General features: G+C 43.3%; 1 protein-coding gene across 1 annotated transcript in view; it reads right to left on the bottom strand.

Moving 5' to 3' along the window:
• The window catches only part of Acad11 (acyl-CoA dehydrogenase family member 11), a 72240-nt gene that overhangs the window by 48398 nt on the left and 1735 nt on the right, over positions 1-22107 (bottom strand). Inside the window, exons 2-7 of the mRNA XM_036191985.1 lie at positions 14332-14431; positions 11822-11947; positions 11106-11267; positions 9110-9274; positions 1719-1860; positions 1254-1375 (exon numbers count right to left, since the gene is read on the bottom strand). Of these exons, the coding sequence (XP_036047878.1) occupies positions 1254-1375; positions 1719-1860; positions 9110-9274; positions 11106-11267; positions 11822-11947; positions 14332-14431 (817 nt within the window). The remainder of the gene's footprint in view (positions 1-1253; positions 1376-1718; positions 1861-9109; positions 9275-11105; positions 11268-11821; positions 11948-14331; positions 14432-22107) is intronic.

Here is a 22107-nt window from a genome sequence, read left to right as displayed (position 1 = left end):
ATAACTCAAACCAAACTTGAAAATGACCCCAGCCACTGCCAAAACAGCCAACCTGTAAGCCATGCTAACTGTAACGATCACTATTTTCTCTTCAGAGCAATCAAAAAGAATCAAACGCTAAAATCCAGGAGAAGGCAATGAGATGTTTAGTATCATTTTTGATCCCCAGTTTGGGTAAAACTGTCTCCTTTGAGCAGTGTTAGCTGAATGTCAATCAGCTTTTTCACAATTCTCCATTTCTGTACTTCTGACATAATACACCCCCTTCTCCCATGTGACAGCTCATCTTCATTGTCAGTTTGCCTGGGTTTAGAGTTGCCGTGAGAACACATTCTCTGGGCGTGTTTGTGAGTACATTTTTAGAAGAGGTGAGTACCATGGGTGCTTTCCAGACTACATAAGGGGAGAAGACTTTTCAGCCTTCAGCACAGAAGGACTTTAGCTTGCTTTTACACCAGGCACTCACAATGGTCCTTTCTCCCACATGCCTCTCCCTACTTTGCCATTATGTGTCTTCTCTCACTCTCCTTGTTTGTTATACAAAAAAAATCATAACACATGTGATCCTCCAATTTTCTTCCCATTGAAGTCTTTTTTTGCAAATTCTAAATTTACATGTTACTCATATCTGACTCTTGTCTTTTGGAAGACAAGAACCCAAAGAACCCAAACAAAAAGGTTTGAACCAGGAAACACTGTGTTGTGTTTGGTTTTGCTCTTTTGGCTCTTTGGGGGGCCCACCATCCAGCTCTCAAATAAATATACGGATACTTATTCTTACTTATAAATGCCTGGCCTTGGCTTGTTTCTTGTCAGTTTTCCTTAACTTACCTTATCCTAACTATCTTTTGCCTCTGGGCTTTTCCTTTTCTATTCCTGTATACCTTTCTTTGTTTCTTACTCCATGGCTTGCTGTGTAGCTGGGCCCTGAGTCCTCTCTCCCTCTCCTCTCTCTCCCTCCCTTTCCCCCCTCCCTCTCTCTCTTTCCCTCTCCCCCTCCCCTCTCAGATTTCTCCTACTTTTTTTAGTCTCTCTGCCTGCCAGTCCCGCTTATCCTTCCTCCTGCCTTGCCACTGACCATTCAGTTCTTTATTAGATCATCAGGTGTTTCACACAGGCACAGTAACACAGCTTCACAGAGTTAAACAAATGCAACATAAACAAAAGTAACACATCTTAAAATGATATTCTACAATAACATTGTTCATAGTACATCAGTAAGAAATGATGAAGCACTTGCTTAAAACAATTACCTGTGCTATTCCAGCCAATTTAAAAAAAGAAAGGGCCATAAAGAAATTCCAGTTAGGAAGATTAGGATCCATTTCCCTGCGACGGCAATATATTGAAATCAGTTCCTCCATCAATGGTATTCCTATAAAAACAGCACACAGCATAAACTTCAATAAAAATGCCACAGTGAACATTTCAGAATGGCATAATAGAGCACAGAAGATACAACATGGCATGCAATGCAAACACAGTCATCATTAAGCCTGTTCTAACTATTGATTCCCTAAATAATATATGCAAAAATTGTGTATTGCCAAAGATTATAAACAGTGAAATGCTAAGTTCAGGAAACCAGTGAGATGAATTATAAACATTTTTAAGGAACAAAATCCTCATAAAACTGCCAGAAACTTATGTTCTTCAGCTCCAACAGTAATAAAGAGGAGTTTATATGAAAGGCAGTTTAGGTAGCTGCTCCTCTGTACCTGTGTTCTCTTGAATGTGAGAGCCTCGGTTTAACATGGGCAGTGTCCTGGGCCAAAAGTAAAACAAGGACAGATGGGCTAAGTCCAACAAAGGGTGGCCGAAGGTTGAAAGCTCCCAGTCCAGCACTGCTATAACCCGACTCTGCAACAAGACACACACAAGCCTTTGACACACTGAAATGAAAACAAATGGAAAAAGGAAGCAGAGGACACAGTGCATCCAACAATCATATTTCCATCAAAATGCAACAGGAGGCCATAGTTGGTAGTCCTTTCCCACAGTGGCACATCTCATGAAAACCAACCAGCCTCAATTTGTCTAGAGTCAAGGTTTCTGGTTCTACTGAGGCTGCCAATCCTTCTGCACTCTGCTCTGACATCTCTGCTAACAGACAGACGCAAACACAACTCATAATTCTCAACCAGAGGAACTGTGGTAAAGAAGAAATTCTAATGATTAATTATATTTTAAGAATTAATGTATAAGCAAGCATTTGCTCTGGTGATGAATCTAACTATGTAATAAGTATACCATTACAGCAATAATATTTTAAAGTAAGTTATATAAACTTATCAAGAGAGAGCTGACTCCCTCAAATTGTCTACACACCACATGGCATGTGTGTGCCCTGAGTTCACCACACACAAGATAAGCAAATACATATATTGGTTTTTCGAGACAGGGTTTCTCTGTGTGCCTTTCCTGAATCTCACTCTGTAGACCAGGTTGGCCTCGAACTCACAAAGATCCACCTGCCTTTGCCTCCCAAGTGCTGGGATTAAAGGTGTGTGCCACCACCGCCTGGCGCAAATATATTTTTTAAAAAATTTTAAACAATCTTCAGAGTTGAAATGATATGCACCAAGATAACAGCAATGGTTTACTTAAAGGGACTAAGGTTGGCAGGACAGTGGTGGTGTGCACATTTAATCCCAGCACTTAAGAGGTAGAGGAAGGTGGGATCTCTGTGAGTTCAAGGCCAGCCTGGGCTACAGATCAAGTTCCAGGACAGTTAGAGCTGTTAGATAGAGAAATCCTGTCGATAGATAGATAGATAGATAGATAGATAGATAGATACATACATACATACATACATACATACATACATAAATGAGGAGGAACTGATGTTAGGGGTGAAGTGTGGGAGCCCACAAATATTCCAACTTGTGGTTTGACTCAAGGTCAGAGAGTCAGAGTTTATGTTGCTCTCTAAGGCTGCACAATAGGGTGCAAAGGCATGGTTACCAGGTGTTTTATATTTCAAGGCCTAGTCACAAGATGCTTTGTTATCAGGTGTTTTGAAAGGTCTACATTTGGTTGTATGTTGCATTGAAAGGGGGAGGTCTTTTGCCTCACCCTTTGCTAGTGTATAAAAAGCCCATTAGCAATAAACTCCAGGGTGCTGGGTACTGACCCAGGGCACTCCCAAAGCTATCCTTCATCTCTGTCTTTCTCTCTGTCTATATTTCTTCCTATTATTTCTCAATTCCTCACTGTCCCCTTCAAGGGGTCAGGGCTGAACCCCAGTACTGAACCCCGACAGTGAAGTGCAGAGAGTGACATCTCAATTAAGAGAATTCTATACAGTAGCATGACATCATGGAGCTTGTATTCTGAAAAGTCACTCCACACACTATGCTATGACTGACTGAGGGGATTGTAACAATGACTTAGGCAAATGATCCATTGCCTACAAGAGAAGAAGGAAGAGAGAATGAGGGACACCCCCGGGGGCAAGAAGCCAGCCATTCAGACATAGAGAAGCAATGAAAAGAAGATAGACAGGAGTCAGAAAGGTAATAAGCATGGAGGCAAAAGGCAGATAAAGAATAACAGTTAATTTAAGCTAAAAGAGCTCGCCAGAAATGTGCTTAAGCTAGGTCAGGCTTTCAAAATTAATAGTAAGTCTCTGTGTCATGATTTGGAGAGCTGGTTGGTGGTTCAAAAGAAAAAGCCTGGTATAGACATATGTTCAGGTAAAACACTTAGACATATAAAAAAAAGAAAGAGGGGAGACGGGTGGTAGTGGTGCACACCTTTAATCCCAGCGTTTGGGAGGAAGAAACAGGTGGATGTCTATGAGTTTGAGGCCAGCCTGGTCTACAGAGTGAGTTCCAGGGCAGCCATGGCTACCCAGTGAAATTTGTCTCAACAACAACAACAAAACAAACAAAAAGTAAATAAAATAAAAATAAAAGTCTGGTGGTTTGGAAGAAAATGGCCCCTAAAGGGAGGAGCACTGTGGCCTTGTTGGAGGAAGTGTGTCACTGTGGGGGTAGACTCTGAGGTCTCTTTTGCTCAAGCTTCCCTTAGTGTAACTTTGAGTCAACTTCCTATTGCCTGCAAGATGTAACAGTCTCAGCTCCAACACTACGTCTGTATGCACACCACCATGTTCCCTGTCATGATGAAATAAAAAAAGCTGTGTGGAATTATAATCCCAGTACTCAGGAGGATGGTGAGTTTTGTTATGGGATAATCTTTTTGTACACTATGAAGATGTCTCTGCCAAAGCACATTCTGATTGGTTTAATAAAGAGTGGAAGGTCAATAGCTGGGAGAGGATAGGCAAGACTTCCAGGTAGAGAGAGGAACTTGGGGGAAGACTCTGAGAGGCAGGAAATTCACCATGGAGACACAGAGGGAGTCAGATATACAGTATAAAGGAGAGGTAATGAGCCACATGGCAGAACATAGATTAATAGAAATGGGTTAAGTTAAGTTATAAGAGATAGTTGGGAACAAGCCTAAGCTAAGGCTAAGCTTTCATAATTAATAAAAAAATAACCATTATGGTGATATTTTATTTGTACTGAAATGTGATTTTATTTGTATGTTAATAAAGTTGCCTTGGGGTCAGAGCAAGCCATAGCGGAAGCTGGGCGGTGGTGGTGCACGCCTTTAACCCCAGCACTTGGGAGGCAGAGCTAGGCCGATCTCTGTGTGTTCAAGGATACAGCCAGCATGGCGACACACATCTTTAATCTCAATACCAACCATAGAAGACCTGGAGGTCTGTACAGACAGGCAGTGATGAGGAGGTCATGTGGTTGGGTTTACAACCAATGAGAAGGCAGAACAGAAAGTCTATAAAAAGGGAAAACACACAGAAGTAGGTCTCTTGCTGAGGGAAAGACAGAGCAGCAGTGAAGGGTAAGGTTTATAGCTCTTAACTATTGCTCCGACCTCTTGACTTCTAACTCTGCAATTGGCTCTGTGTTTCTTATTTAACAAGATGGTTACATCTACACTCCATGTCATTATTTGGGAGCTGGCAGTCCAAAGAAAGTCGGCTATAGAGTTTGAGGCTAGCCTGGGCTACATTTTAATGCCCTGTCTCTAACAAACAAGAAATAAAAGAGTAGAGTATGGTATGCATGATAACAGATAGGGTGTTTCGGTTGTGGAAGACCAACTGATTGGTTACATGAGAAGCTGCAGGGGGCAGTGTGTGTTGGGGGGGGTGATAGGGGGGCAATGCAGCATTGAAGTTTGACAGTCTAAAGTGGAAATTAAGTTTCTCCTCTGTCACAAACTGACAGCATGTCTGTGAGCCCTCAGAGCCACAGGTTTACCCCCAGTGCTGGCATGACTAGAGTCACAAGCCTTCCTGATGGGATCAGCCATCATAGAAGAAAAGGAAGTCCTCTTGATCATCCCCACCCACCCCTGTGCAATGTGAGGACTGGGAAGAAGGCCAAGTGCAAACCCAGGGGATGCGCGTTGTAATCTTGGGCTCCTCAGCCCAGAACTGTGAAAAATGCTTGTTTGCTGTGATATAATGGCCCAAATGGTTTCTCTTTCTCTCTGCTCTGGATTTTCTTAATTGCCTCTGGATGTTTCCTCTCTCATTCACACAGAAACCCTTCCCTATGAATGGAGAAGTCCAGGTGGCAGTTTCTTTACTGTGCCTCCTTGCACAAAGTAACTGGAGTGCATGGCCGAGGAATGTGCTTTTTCTGACCTACCCCACACATTCCTGAAAGGTTTGTCACCAAAAATGTTTCTGTTTTATGTCCTGACCATCATATTCTAATGACCAAAACAAAATATTATTATTTTTTTTAACCTCAACCTTATAGAACAATTACAGTGCAATTAAAGATCTTTTCCAATTCCCTCCCCAATTCCAAAATTTTTAGTGCATGTGCTGGGTTGTCTGGGAAGACAGAACCTCAACTGAGAAACTGTCTCCATCAGACTGGCTTGGAAGGGGGGGAGGCTCTTGATTAATGCTTGATGCTGCGGGCCCAGCCCTCTGTAAGCAGTGCCGTCCGGGGCAGGTGGTCCTGGGTTGTGTATGAAAGCAGGTCTAGCGAGCCAGTAAGCAGCTTCAGTCCTGACTTCCCTCAGTGATGGACACGGATCAGAAGGTGTGAGCCGAATAACCCTTTCCTCCCCGTGTTGCGTTTGGTCAGTATTTATCATCCTATTACAAAACAAACCAGGACATGCATATTATAAGATGCAAATGTTCCTTAGGTTTCGATGAAGAATAGGACTTGGCCGGCACTCACAGAAAGGTAAGATGGAATCGGAGAAGGAGAAAGTGGGAGGGGAAGGGAGGGGTGTGGGGGCTGAAGTAAGCAGGCATCAGCTGTGGATCAGGCCCAGTGAGTTGAGGCCTATTTTATGGAATGTGGAGGACAGGCGCTCTGGACCTCTCTCTATTACCCTTCTGTTTCCTTCCATTTTAAAACTCCCCCGACCCATCCCCAGACAGGGTTTCTCTGTCTAACAGCCCTGGCCGTCCTGGAACATGCTTTGTAGACCAGGCTGGCCTCGAACCCACGGAGATCCGCCTGCCTCTTCCTCCTGAGTGCTGGGATTAAAGGCGTGTGTCAACACACCTGGCTTTAAAATTCTTTTTAAAAAATATTTATTTTATTTTATTTATATGTGTGTGTTACCTGCGTTTAAATGCCATCACATACAGGAAGTACCTGAAGAAGCCAGACGGGAGCGCTGGAGAGCAGACAGTGCTGTTAACTGCGGAACTCTCTTTCCAATCCCCAGGTTTTCATTTTTACCTCTGTGCTAGTCCACGGAGGATCGCTCCTTCTGTGCCTAGTCGTATAGTTCGCTTGACTAATGTATCGGCATGTGGGTCTAGATTGTTCTCTTGCTTTCTCTCAATTATTTTTTCTGTCTATCTGTGTTTCATGCTCATTAGGGGATGTATCTCCTTCCTGATGAATGTTTCGGAGCACAGAGTGGGTAACAAGTGTATGCTTGTTGACTTGAATTCTGCTGCCACGTTACTTCCACGAATTAGTAATAATATTTAGTAGTGACAGAAGTTGATTAAATTCAACATAACCATTAATTATTAGATAGAAAATATTTTTACTACTATATAACCTGACAACATTAAAGATAATAATACATGTAACAAATTAGGATTGCAGCTGAATAGGTAAAAATCTGTATTTACTGCTTTCTTTTTTAAAAAACAAGATTTATTTTTTATTTTTATTTATTTAAGTGTGTGTGTGTGTGTGTGTGTGTGTGTGTGTGTGTCTGTGTGTGTCTCCTGGTGTAGGGCCCACAGACACCAGAAGGTGTTGGCTTCCTTGGAACTGGAATTATAGATGGTTGGTGGCTTCCCTAGGTGGGTGGCGGGAACTGAACTCAGGTCCACTTGGGGAGCAATGAACTCAGGAATCCCGGAACCATCCCTCCAGATCTCCCTTGTTTTCCTTTTAAAAACAATCGTTTCCCAGACACTTTGATACATTGCTTGGCTGAAGACAGATGATGCCAGTTTTAGTGATTTCATTGGGTTTAAAATCAGAGATTAACTACACAAGTATGAAAACAATGCAGTATTTCTATAGTTTACTATCAGATTTAGTATGTTAGGACTAACTCTAAAATTTAAATATCTTAGTCAACAACATATAGCCTATTAGGATCAAGGTTTAGACGTCTTCCTTTTTCTTACTTGACTTAAATGAAAACTAAAAGTACCCAGAGTTACAGAACACAGAAGACTCTGGAATACTGAAATACAGGCCCTAAAATATCAATAAATCAAATCATATTAAAGACAGACCAGATTCTGCTGTTTTAAGGTATAAGCTGTTATAGTTTTCCAGGGCATAAATTAGAATTGCTGTTTCCTAAGCTTAAAGTGGGAAGCTGGCAAAGCTAAATTCAGAAATTAGTGCCATTGACAAAAAGTTACGCACGCACGCACGCATGCATGCACGCACGCACTGTACTTCTGATGGTTAGACAATGGTTTTCTGACTTTAAAGTGGAACAGGAAGACCATTTATACTCAGTATGAACCACACTTTGAATTTTCCTGCTAGCAATCTGGGGCATGGCACTCTCTGGCCATGCTGGGCAGTCGGGCAGACACACCATCACCCAGGTAAGCAATTCACATTCATGAGTGGACTGTGCTGCTAAACTTAATGCCCAGTAGATTAGGTATCCTAAATGTATTTTCAAATTAGGCTACTTCAGCTTATACCAGCTATCAGGCTATAACCCTACTGTAAGATGAGGGCTATGCAACCACACCCAAGCTGGCTTTGCTAGGAAAACTTTACTGACCTGCAGGTAAATGTGCTTATGAGTGTTTATAAAATTCAGCTGATGTAGTTGTATTTTTAAGTATGCCCATTGTGCTATATATAGTATTTTCTATTTCTGTATTTCCATATATATAGCATTTTCTATTTCTATATACACTATTTATATAGTAGTTTCTCCCCACACTCTTTCTAAAGGGGAGAGATAGGAAGGAAGAAGCCCCAGCACATGAGCAATGTAAGTCCTACAAACACTTAACACCAAGAGAATTAGTCAGCTAAGAAAATCCTCCTCTAGGAAGTAAGACTCAGGGAACTGTAAATCTTCATTTGTTTGGGTTCTATCCAAGGAAGCACTCTGTATATTTACACAGGGAAAGGTTAGGTTAATCTCATGTAACTCTTGGATAGAAGCCTCAAGGGGGCTTCTGGGATTCCTCCCTGAGCTTATACTAAACAAATGACAGATTCTCATGACATGGGACAGAAGAACTCAGAGGGATGTAAGGGAACTAGAAGAGCGAGCTAGAATATGGGCAAGCTAAGCATTTTAGGTAGTAGACTGAAATCTTTGTCAAGAGGGACACATGGCAACTTCCAAGGCCTGTGTGAGTGATGACTGTGATACTGTTAAAGATTAGGACCAGCCCCCAAGGCACCCAGGCTCCTATGCTGTAACATCTGCAGGACTCATCTCCAGAGGCTTTGAGTCGGAGACAGTATGAGCTGTGGGGAGGAACAGACTGATCTAGGCTCCTTGATCACTCTGGGGGTGGGGGGCGGGGGATATCTGTTTCCTTCCAGAGTTTCAGGTCAGATCTATACAACACATCGCAAACACGGCTCACCTCTTTGGGGTGGAAAACTATGTTATCCAGCTTGAAGTCTCCATGAATCAGTCTCTCCTCATTGTCATCATGTGGCAAGTTCTTCATTAGCCACTTGGAGAGCTGGTCCATGGCAGGGATGTCCTGATGGGCTGCAGCCTGGTACTGCTTTGTCCAGGTGATTACCTGATGGTATAAATGAGAAAGCAGTAGACGGGAAAATAGAATGTGGGAGTCGGTGATTCTAAGACAAATCCATCTGTGCCAAAGTCCATTTGACTCCTAAATGCCTAACAGAACATTCCCCAAAGTGAAACTCCCGGGAGCCTGAAATACTCCCAGCCTAAAACCCTGAACATTGAAGTTCCTTTCCAGCTAGCTCCATTTTTCCTACCCAGGCTTCCATCAGACAAGAGAATACATCCTGGTGGAGATGTCAAGAATGGTCTTCACACAGTGACTACTTCCTGGAAGAAAGAAATGCACACACAGACACACAGACACACAGACACACACACACAGACACACACACACACAGACACACACACACACACACACACACACACACACACACACACACACACACACAATTTCTCCCCGAAAAGCAGATGATGAAGGCTAGACAGAGCTTTTCCCATTTAACATCCTTTCCTAAACCCACAGAGTATTTTCAATGTACCGGTAGAGGAGATCAGACTTTGTATTGCTCAGAGAATGAAAAGCAAACAAAACCCTTCTATTCTCAGAGTCCTCTAATGAATGAAACCACATTATTCAGCTGTTCATCTCTCTCCACTGTCCAACGCATGTCTGCTCAGTTTAGTACAACAGAGCAAAGGTCTTCAACTTTGGGGTCTCACTGACTGAGGCTTGTCTAAGTACCTGTGTATTATTGGTTCAGTAAAAATTTCAGATTCCTCATCTGCAAAATGAGGATAATCCCTATGTCTTGTGGGGTTTGCAGAAATGTAAAAAAGAGAATGTCTACCACTCACTTAGCACCCAACACAGCACACAGTGAATATTTTCTCCGATTCTTCCCACCCCCCTCAAAGGATATACATAATGGAATGCAACCGACACATGCCAGCTCTCACTTATATTTGATTGCAAGAGGCATCATCTTTCCATCTTTTCCTAACACTCTATATTATTTTTTTTCCAATAAGTTTTCCCATCCAGGCAGAGGCATGCCAATCCCCATCCCCTGGATATACGGCTCTTGTGACAAACAATGAACAATTTACTAATAGGTAATATACTCAGAGAAACAGACCATTTCTCAGCTTCATGTATATGAGACTCATAAGTGGGTTTCTCAAAAATGACCATAAGTTTCTTTAGGGCAAGAATCTATTTCTTCTTTCTTGATATTCAAAAAGAAGTATTCCACAAGTATTAAACGCATGAAAGCTCAATAGATATTTGCTTTGCACAACTCAGAGAGGCAAAACCGAGTAGAAAATCCATTGGCAAACCAGGTGAAGAGCTGAAACAGAAGGTTTTACTGAACAGAAGTTATCTAAAAAATAAAATCAGGGCTGGGGAGACAGCTCAGCCAGTAGAGGGCTTCCTGGGCAAGCAGAAGGACCTAAGCATGATCACCAGAATCTACATGAAGAGAAAATAAAGGAAGGTGGGGAGACAAAGCCAACCAGGTGTGGTGGACATGCCTGGAACTTGGCACTGAGGAGGAGACAGGAGGCCCCCTGAAGCTCACTGGCCAGCCAGACTAACCAGAAGCGGCAGGTCAGCCAATGAGAGGCCTTGTTTCAAAACATAAGTATGACACTCCCCATCCATGCGCACATACCTACATGTATATCTGCACACACGTGCACCCACTCACCACACACACACACACACACACACACACACACACACACACACACATCCAAGGATGATGTTAAAATGGCAAAGCTTCCCAGAGCCACACAAGAACAGGTGTGCTTCGACTTGTCACTGCTGGTGCATTGTTTCTGGGAGCCTAAAGCATGCTTTAATGTAGACCGCTTACCTGTCTTTTGCAGTAGCCCACTCCAGTACCAAAGCCGTCCAGCTGCAGCGACTTGACATTCAGTGAATGTAGCCACGCCAAGGTTTCTATCACAGACACATATATGGCTGCACGTTCTGCTGGGCTGACTCCGGGAAGTGAAAAATCACGGAAGATGCGACCCTACCAAAGCGATCCCAATGGTCGGTTTAAATAGCTGACACACAGAACGTACACTTTATAGAGTATGTTAGGCACAGCTTACTTGTGAAACGTGTGAGAGGCTACATACAAAGGCAAAATACGAGGACATGCCAGGATGAACCTGAAGGCTTTAAACTGCTTATAATCCACATCTCTAAATTACAAACAATCTGAATTTGCTCTCAATGGTTTGCTCTTTCTATGTGGACTAGCCTCCCCCGCCCCACATACCTACACGTCCCCACCTTCCTGTTTGGTTATTGACATTGTAGGTAGCTCTTTACTGACACCTAGCGGAGTGTTTAAGAACAAGTGTTTGAGACCTACTTAACTAAAATTGCTCCTTGTCCATTTTAGTCCTTCCTCATTGTGTGTACTTGAAACAAAAATTGTAAGCCCTTAGAAAGGAACCGTACTAAAACGTTGAATAAACAACATTGGCTAAGACTATAATAACATTCATCTACTATAAGTTGAATAAATAACTCCATAATTAAAAAAAAAAAAAGCAATAACTGAGTAAGACAACTTACCCGCACATGTTCCATCACGTAAAATTCCGTCCCGATGACAGAGGCATCGCTGCAGTACAGCAGGGGCTTGGGAACGGGGAATCCAATGGAGAACAAGGCTTTCTGGACTTTGAATTCTCTATCAATCTAGATAGGATTATTAAAAAAACAGAAACATAGAAATTTCATAACTGCATGTGAGCTAATCTCAACTAAGGCTATCGGTTACAAAACTGTGTCAATAAATAACCCAGAGCTGACAGTAACCATTCCCTTAGTAGGAGGCTTGTTCAATCATTACAATTACAAAGTAGGGCAGCTCTAAAGCATGCAAATTTATTTGGGTGAAAGGATAGGCATTTGCATGGGGCTTCGCTGGCTCTTGTAGCATGAGGGCAGCAGCCTGGCTATACTGCACAGGTTTTGTAAAAGAGCATCCCCTCTGTTCTCAGCATTCCTCTGCCTGCTGGTGTGACAGTTCCCTTCCACTTCTCAAGGGGCTCAGGAGGGATTTCCTCTAGTCAGATACAGGAGCTGGGTGAAGTGGGTGGTGGTTGTGGGAAGGAAAAGCCAACCATCTCTGTTGGATATCAAAGGAGAAGTATGCTTCTAAGGGGGGGCGGGCATGATGACCCTTACAGGTACAGTCTGTTGTGGAGATCCAGATAACTATGTGGGAACCAGGCAGCCAGAGCAAATTGGTATTAAAGCTGGAGCCCATGGAAGACAAGAGGAAAAATGATATCCTTGGCCAGAACACACATGCAGGCCCAGAAAGGACCCAAGAGTGTGGCTTATAGCAGAGTTGTGACACACGGGAGCAAAGAGGATTCATGTGCATGGACAGTGCCTTGCTCCAGAGGCGAGGGTGACTGACCAGTTCTGAGGAGGGAAAACCATGTAGCTCACCTTGATATCAAGAGTAATGCAGCTAGACAGCAGGAGATAACTAAACCCAAGGTGAGAACAGCCAACAGTACCAATGGCTATTGAAAGAGATGTGTGTAACCGCCCTGGTGCCAGGAAATGGGGGAGGGGTAAGGAGCTGGGGACAAAAGAGGTAGGGAATTACAACCTGGACAGCAAAGCAGGAGCATTGCTTTTGAAAACACAGACAGACATAGGGAATGCTGAGGAAGTTAAGATGAGGTACTCTACATCAGTGGAGCTGTGCTTAGGCTGAGAGAATGCTGTGTTCTGCTATGTTCAGGTAGCATAGAGTCAAGAAGAGAATCAGAGAGGACTGCTACCAAGGTATAAACTGCTAGTCAGGGGTGAGGTCTTCCTTCAGGCATGCCATGTTGACATTAACAAAAGTTACCCAACATTTTTTTTTTTTAAAGCATCCAAGTTACTTCATGTTTTCAGGAATATGGTGGAGCTAAGAAAGTCAGAATCTGTGTTCACTTATTACTATGATGTTAAATCCACCCCACAATGACCTTTCCCCAGTGAATGACTAGAAAGCACAGGATGGCCTGGCGGTGGTGGTGCATGCCTTTAATCCCAGCACTTGGGAGGCAAAGGCAGGGGAATCTCTGTGAGTTCAAGGCCAGCCTGGTCTACAGAGAGAGTTCCAGGACAGCCAGGGCTACATAGAGAAACCCTGTCTCAAAAAACAAACAAACAAACAAAAACCAAACTAACAAAAGCACATGACTACAGTAACATCCACACACGCAGAGTACTTAGTTACTACAGTAACGTCTACACACGCAGAGTACTTAGTTACTACGGTAACATCCACACACGCAGAGTACTTAGTTACTACGGTAACATCCACACATGCAGAGTACTTAGAACATTCTCTAGCACTTGGGTCTATGTCCATTTCTGTTCTCTATCTATCTCAAGATAATCCCTGTTTTTGCAAACAGGAAAATTTAGTTTAGAAACTGACAAATCATGTTTGTATGTATTTATAAGGCACAACTTGATAACTTGGTTTATGTATATATTAGGTAGTGAACAACTCAGAATAATTAGAAAACTTAATTTGTCAGAAACATTTTTTTTTAATAATTCTCCCTGATTAGTCCAAATCTTATATTTTTGGTTGTGAGCCTACCCTTTAACGGCTGAGCTATCTCTCCAGCCCATTTGTCTAAAACTTAAAGCCTACTATACAATGATTATTCATGTCTTTTTTTTTTAAACCACTGAATGATTAGAAGATGTCCAAAGCAAATAGATTAAAATAACTCAGCAGGTAGAGATCGTCATTGCAGATACCCTGAGTATGTAGGGAAAAGATCATTAGAAGTGAGTAGCGATGAACACACCCACAGGGAAGGATGAATCCCATCAGGAGACCTGGTGCTGTTCAGAATGACAGTTTAAACACAGCTCTAGATTTCACCCCTTTTCAAACAAAAGGGGTGCAGCTGAAGCCAATATTTAATTAAAAGAGAGGTGCATTTCCACTGGTCAGTAATGGTGAGAAGACTTCCAAATGCAGTTTGAATGGTCTTTGTGTTTTTCAGAGGCAGTTACTTGTGCAGGAAGAAGCGCTCGCTGTGTGCTGTGCATACCTTATGTGCTTTGGGAAGAAGGGAGCCCGGAGGTTTCTTCCTGAGAACATAGGCTTGAGATCCTTTCTGGAGGAAAAAGGTTGGGTTCGACTGTCCTGATCTAGAGAAAAAGGTTTTTAAAAGGTCAGTTATAAACATATCTCCTTCTTCCTGAAATCCCACTGAAATGTTAGAAGAGACGAGAAACAAAAATAAATGGATCTCAGAGCTGGGCTAGCCACAGGGGTGCCCCCAGCAGCTCATGGAGGACACCGTGGTGATTACTAAATAGAGGGCAGCCTGTTGCAGCTGAGACCCTACAAACACAACAGAAGAAATGCCTCTCCAGTTCTAACAGAGACGAAAGTCAGTAAACAAATGCAGAAGCCCCCTGCACGGGGGGACCAGATAACTCAACCCAGCACTGGCTAAATCTCCCCCACTCCACCCAGCGGTGGGAAAACACCAATGACCTCAGCATACAAACCACTGAGCTAATAGCAATGACCATTAAGAACTTGAACACGGGGCTGGAGAGATGGCTCGGAGGTTAAGAGCACTGACTGCTCTTCCAGAGGTCCTGAGTTCAATTCCCAGCAACCACATGATGGCTCACAACCATCTGTAATAAGATCTGGCTCCCTCTTCTGGCCTGCAGGCAAAGCATGCTGTATACATAATAAATAAATAAATCTTAAAAACAACAACAACAACAACAACAAAAAACACGAAAAAAAAAAAGAACTTGAACACAATATCTGGTTTTGGTGGGGCAGCTAGGGATGGGTTATTTTGATACGATCCTGGCTGTCCATTAATACCACAAGACCCTAATATGCTTCCCTTAGCCTCTTTGAAGCAATTAAAAATAAGTAGTACATATAGACAGGAGAGAATCGTGAACTTCTTCAGAGTCCTTGCAGTAACCCATCAGAAAATGAGGGTTTGTTCTGTCTCCTGTACCCTTGCAGGGACAGGTTAGATGCAAGGGGGGAATGTATGGGTCCCACCCTGGTTGAGAAGCCTGTCACACTCCACACATGCCAATAAAACAAAACACCACAGACTAGGTAGTTTAGAAACTGCCAACACTCACTTCTCATGGTTCTACAGTCTGAGAGGCCCAAGACCAAAGGGCCAGCCCTTGGTGTGGAGCGATGACTTGCTCCCTTATTAATGGTGCCTCCCATTATATCCCCACATAGAAAGGGGCAAGGCAGATCTTGGGGAGTGGAGGAAGCCAGGCAAGGGCATGGTGCTAGACCAAGTTACTTAGTGGGTGGCTTCACCCTGACCCATGGATGCAGTGTGGGGGCTGGACATGAACTCTGTAGAGTTCTCCACCCGAGAGTCATCTTCTCTCTCAAGCAAGTAAGGTGCAGATGTTATCCTCCTGAAACTGGCTAAGTGCCACCTTGGATGCAACACCATTCAGGCCAAAGGAGGGTCTGACAGTCCGGGGACAGTTCCTCAAAAGAGTGACAAGAGGCCGGTGATGATTCAGTGGGTAAGGGTGTAGGGTAAAAGGGCCAGGCAAAGAAACACCCCTGACCTTGAAACCAGAACCAGAGAAAGAAATATGACCTGGCCCTGAAACCAGAGCCCCAAGGTTAAAAAGGGCCAGTGAAATAAACACACTCCGCCCCTGAGCAACTGAGTATGAAACCAACCAATCTCTGAGCACAAAACTAATCCTTGAGCATGAAATCCAGCCAATCTCCGAGCTTGTCAAAGTTGGGGGTGGGGACTGAAATCCAACCAATTCCCACCCTGAAAATCTTCACCCTGGGAAAACGCCGCCCCTAAGAAGCCCTATATAAGCCCTGTGCCTGTTCAGTTGGCAGCTGCCCGTTTTCCACCCTGGCAGAGGCAGCCACTCTCCTGGATTCCTCCCTCCCAATACATCTGTCGAATAAGTTTTGGGTGAAGTCCTTCTTTAGCCGGAGGGGCAGAGAAGTAACGACTTTGATTGTAGGAGGGGAAAACTGCTATATTTCTGCAGGATTTCCCCCTTAGTAGAGTGAAGCAGAGAAGTAACAACTTTTGCCAGAGTAGAAAAGCAATGGCCATCTCTGCTGGGAAACTCCCTTAGTGGAGTGGAGCAGAGAAGCAATGGACATCTTTGAGGGGGAACTCTCCTAGCAGAGTGGAGCAGAGTTGAGCTGTAACAGCAGCTCTCTCAGAGAGAAGTAGGATTGATTGCTACATTCCTTAGGGGAAACCATCCCCCACTGGAACACAGCTATAGGTGTAGCTTGGTTTCTGACAGCCAGGACACCTTTCCCTTTACAGCTACAGGTTCTAGAGTTCCATTCCTGGGATCCACATAGTAAGAGAACAGAACCAACTCTGCAAGTTGGTTTTTGATTTCTGACCTCTATGTTTGCACAGTATCATATTGTATGCATGCACACACAATAAAAAGTAATAATTTTAAGAGTGGTAAGTGCTGGTCACTGGAGACCCGGCAAAGCTGGGTGTGTCTAGAAACAAGTACACCACTGAAATAAGTCCACTCCTCAAATTCATGATCACAGACCTGGACATGAACCCCACATGGCAGTCATATTTCCTTGTAGCAGACTGTTAGAAGTTCTTATTAATAAAATACACTCAAAGCCAAGTACTGGGGTGAATGCTGGAAGATCAGAGACACAGAACAAGCCACAACTTCCTCACCTCACCAGTTCCTCAGCTGGTCTTGTTTCCTCAGACTGCAAGCTTGAGTCCTCATCCAAATGAATCTCAGCTGAACTGTGCTGCTCAAAGCCTAAAAGCTTAACCAGCCAAATGCTTCTAGTTTCTGGTCTTCATGCCTTATATATCTTTCCGTTTGTGCCATCACTCCCTGGGATTAAAGGCGTGAGTCATGCTTGGATGTATCCTTGAACTCACAGAGATCCAGGTAAATCTCTGCCTCTGGAATGCTAGGATTAAAGGCGTCAGTGCCACCATTTTCTAGCCTCTGTATCTAGTGACTGTCTGTTCTCTGACCCCAGATAAACTTATTAGGGTGCACAATATTTTGGGGAACACAGTACCACCACATTTCCTCAGCTCACCAACTTCATTTCTCTTCTGTGAAACCCCTGAACACTCTCTTCCATGTTCTTTTGTCACAATCACCCCGTGTCACATTTAAACAAGAAAATTGCCAGGCGGTGGTGGCGCACACCTTTAATCCCAGCACTCGGGAGGCAGAGGCAGGTGGATCTCTGTGAGTTCGAGGCCAGCCTGGTCTACCAAGCGAGATCCAGGGAAGGTGCAAAGCTACACAGGGAAACCCTGTCTCGAAAAACCAAAAAAAAAAAAAAAAAAAAAAAAAAAAAAAAAAAAAAAAAAAACAAAAGAAAAAAAACCAAAAAAAAAAGAAAGAAAGAAAGAAAGAAAGAAAGAAAGAAAGAAAATTGAAGGTTATCCCTGAAGTCTTTTCCTGGCTCTCCTTTAATCCCCTCCACTGCAACTGTCTTCGTCAGTCTGTCTCGAACACACTCAATCAAGCTTTCGTCCCCATCTTTCCACTAATGCAGCCTTTCCAAGGTCACAAACCATGACACTCTTCTACCTTCTGGCCACTCCTTCTCAAACTCCTTCATAGCCTCCTTTTTACCTCGTCAGCTTCTTACTACTGGGGTGCTGTGGCTGGATCGGCAAACTTCCATTTTACTTAGACTCTGTCTAGGTAAGCCTTTCTACCTCGTGGCTTCCAGTGCCTTCTCTGTCAACTGCTATGTCTAGACCAGGTCTCTGCCCTGAAACCATATCCAGCTGGTTACTCTTAACACATTCACTCAAATGTCTAAGAACCATCCTGAAATTCACAGAACTTCCATAGTCCTTCTGTATTAGTACCATTTCTCATCACTACGCCAAAATGACTGCCAGAAGCAATTTAGGGGAGATAGGAAACCACTTTTTCTGGGTTCCTGGTTTCAGGGTATGATGTAGTGGGTAGCCATCCCAGCATTGGCCTGGAAATTCCAACCCCCATTGAGGCTTCGGTAATGGTCATGCCCACAAGGCAGGGCTGAGGGAGGAAGCGGAAGACCCAGGATCGAGAGGAGAGGTCTCTCTCTTGGTTCTGGGACCCTGGACACTGGAGGTAGACAGAGCAGAGTTCTCCAGAGAACACTGCCAGACTGCGCCATACCTTTGCCAGACCCTGCAACCTATCCCTTCATTTGGAAGTTACCCCACAAAATAAACCTCCCTTTTAACTACGTGGAGTGGCCTTAATAATTTCACCAATATCATATGGTCTGTCTCATGGGGAAGCATGTCACAGTGGCTCAGTCTATGGTGACAAGAGATTTCAGCAGTTGCTTCAGCGAATCAGGAAGCAGAGAGCTCCAGCTGGCATCAGAAGCACACATGACCTTCAAGGCCTGTCCGTTGCCCCCTCCCCCACCCCCCACCCCCTAACCCTGCAACCCATTTCTGTGAGCTAAGCCACATGTCCCAAAGGTTCTGTTGTCAGCAATCTGGGTGTTTCCAGGTTTGGGATGTCTTATCTAAAGAACTGAAAAAGCAACAACAGTGTCAAGGCACACGATTTTTATATAAAGAGATGGTGTAGGGTCTAATCCAAGGGAACATCAGGATACTTGAGCAAGGATGCCCTAAAGCAGTGGTTATTGTTTGGGACTTGCTTTTGTAGGGTCCAGGAGGAGAAAGAGTTGGTTGCTAAGGAGCATACTGTGGATGGCTCTCTGCTTTGATTGACAGGCTGTTGATTGTGAATGTCCTTTCCCAGGATGTACTTGATTTTGCTCAAATGCATGCCTAATCAGGCAGAGGCATAAGATGGTAAATACAAGTTTTCCCTAAAAGTTTACTCAGAGGACATGATTTGCCTTACTGTTTTTACTCACCCCCCAAACTAATCCAGACCAGGTTGGTCTTTTGCATCTAGTTCCAGAATATTTTCCATCTGTTCCAAGACACACATGAATAGACACCAAGCAAAAAATGCCAGTCACCCAAGGGTTACCAAGGCAGGAGTGACCGACTGCACTGTTTGGAGCAGAATGTACATGCAGCTTGATTCAGGTAGGGCAGCTGCTAAGTGTTTTATTGGAAAGGTGGCAGTCCCAGAGGAGTGCCAAGTGGTTAAGCTTTGCCTACATTTGCCTGCCTTCTGCCCCACCAACTACTGAAGAAGCTCTGGCAGGCAGGGGCCGAGAGCTCAAAGGCATAAGCCTGCAGGGACATCCCCATCAAACCACGACACCCTCTACGGTCCCCTCTATTTTAGTTCATGATAACCCCACGCTTAGGTGCCATGGCAAAATCAGAACAGCGCCATCTCTCCCTTTCCTCGCCCGCGTCTAATCAATCAATCGTTCTCTCAAGTCTACCCAGCCTGACATCTCCTCTTACCTATTTTGCCCCACCACACTGGTCTGTGCCACAATGTCTCTGCTGGAAGTCTGTGACATCCTGGTTTTGTTCTCACCTTGGCCCTCTTCAGCCGACTCTCAACACAGCAGAGTTTCTGTTAAGAACATCAGCGATGACAAACTATTTCCTCCTCTACTCGGAAATCTCCAATCTTTCCCACCTCAACTCAAAGCAAAGGGCAAAATCCTTATGACTGTCGGCAGGGCTCCTGTTGCCCCACTTAGGGTACTTAGCCCACACTGCTCAGTACTTCTCAACCTAGGACACACACTCCTCATCCCTGGCCTTTGCTTCAGTGGTCCACAGTGTCTGGAAAGCTTCCATGGTCTCATCCTCAACCCTTTCTAGTCTTTGTTGACTGCTACTTTCTCAATGCAGCCTGCCTGCCTTGTTCTCAACATTTTCTACCCGCCAGAACACACATACACCTGCAAATGATACTTAGAAATCATGTTTGTTATTGTCCATCTGCTTCATGTGGAGTGGAGAATGCAGAAGACCAACCCCAGTGCTGGGCACATGTTAGGCATGAGGCTACAAGGCAGAAGTTTTATTGTATCAAGCTACATTTACATTGTTGTTTAATTATATTCTATATTCCCAAAGTGACTTAATATCTGAAAGTTAAAATTTTTGCATAACTAAAAAGAATATTTACAAAGTCTAGAAGGCACAGAACAACTATAGCAAACAAAAGCCATATTATTTTGTTGTTGTTGTTTTGAGACAGGGTTTCTCTGTGTAGCTTTGGAGCCTGTCCTGGAACTCGTTCTGTAGACCAGGCTGGCTTTGAACTCACAGAGATCTGCCTGGCATTAAAGGCATGTGCCACCACTACCTGGAGACAAATGCCATATTCTATCTTGAAGAAATTGCCATATCTTTGAATAACTGTTTTGCATTTCATACTTATTGTTCTCTTGAGGTTTATCTCCTTAAGCAACATGCTCTATATCTGTCCATTGTTTTATATGTGTTATGTACAGTTGTGGTTGAATCTTTTTCACTGATGTATAGTAGTCCACTATGTAAATGAGTAATTTATTCTTTCATTTTACTACTAATAAATATTACTGTGCTTTAAAGTTTTTCTACTATAAGCAACACAATGAATGTTCTGAGATTTATTTCCTTATATTCTGGCATAAAGTTTTCTTGACATTACAGGATAATGTCAAAGGTTGTTCAACAGTAGTTATAGTGACTCATACTTTAATGAGTCTTTAATGTCTCATATCCTAACCAATGCTGGATATATACATATGTACACACACACACATATCATGCATATACATGATGTATGTGAACATGTATGCCACCATATGCATAAGGAGGTCAGAGGACAATTTTGTGAAGTTGTTTAAAGGTGACTTTGAACCTCTAATCTTATCATCTCTGTCTCCAAGTGCTAGGACTACAGGTGTGCACCACAGACTATTGCTGGTTTATGTGGCACTGGGGATTGACCTGTAGCTTCATGTATACTAGGGGGCACTCTATTTACTGAGGGAGACCCACAGCCTGAGTGGTCCTTTCCTTACACACAATAACATTTCATAGGGATAATAATTATTCCACCACAAGTTCGTGAAAGGTCTTTTTCCCATGCTCTTCCCACTTCTCCCAAGCTGATGCTAAATGTCAGCCTTGTTGTATAAGTTCTATAAACATGTGGGTCTTCTCCGAACTCTAGCTCACTGACATATTTAATTACCTGTGTGCTAATAATATGCCACCTTAATTCAAATTCCCCACTCTGTTTTTTCTCTAGGAATGTTTCTGTTAACCCTTTGGTCTTTCACAGAAAACTTAGAAGTGTTTTTCTCAAATTAGAGAAAAAAACTGGATTTTGATTGACACTGCTTTGAATCTATAGATCAGTTGGGACAAAAACCAAAAGTTTACAGTACTGACTTTTCCTGTTCATGTATGTTATTTCTAAATTTCTAACATTCTTTAAAAATTCCTAATAAGGTTTTGTTATGTCCTATACAAAGGTCTTGCACACCTATTATACTGGTGTTTAGGCAATTGGGTTTTAAAAAAATGTTAACAGAGCTTTTTGAATGTCTTATTTTGATGGTTGCTAAAGATATAGAAATTTATACTTACCTTTAAAAAAAATTTTTTTTCAAGATAGGGTTTCTCTGTGTAGCTTTGCACCTTTCCTGGAACTCATTCTGTAGCCCAGGCTGGCCTTGAACTCACAGAGATCCGCTTGCCTCTGCCTCCTGAGTGCTGGGATTAAAGGGGTGTGCCACCACCACCTGGTGTGTATACTTATCCTAACAAACTATTACCATGTAGCTCATTGGCTTGCCAACACACGAACCGGTTAGTTTGTACATGGTATTTGTTGGCTGTTTTTGTCCTGTTAAAAAAGTTTGCACTTATATT

Source organism: Onychomys torridus, chromosome 7 (assembly GCF_903995425.1).
Source record: "Onychomys torridus chromosome 7, mOncTor1.1, whole genome shotgun sequence".
Classification (NCBI taxonomy): domain Eukaryota; kingdom Metazoa; phylum Chordata; class Mammalia; order Rodentia; family Cricetidae; genus Onychomys; species Onychomys torridus.
Note: the sequence above shows the minus strand (reverse complement) of the source record. Positions and strands in the feature narration are given on the sequence as shown.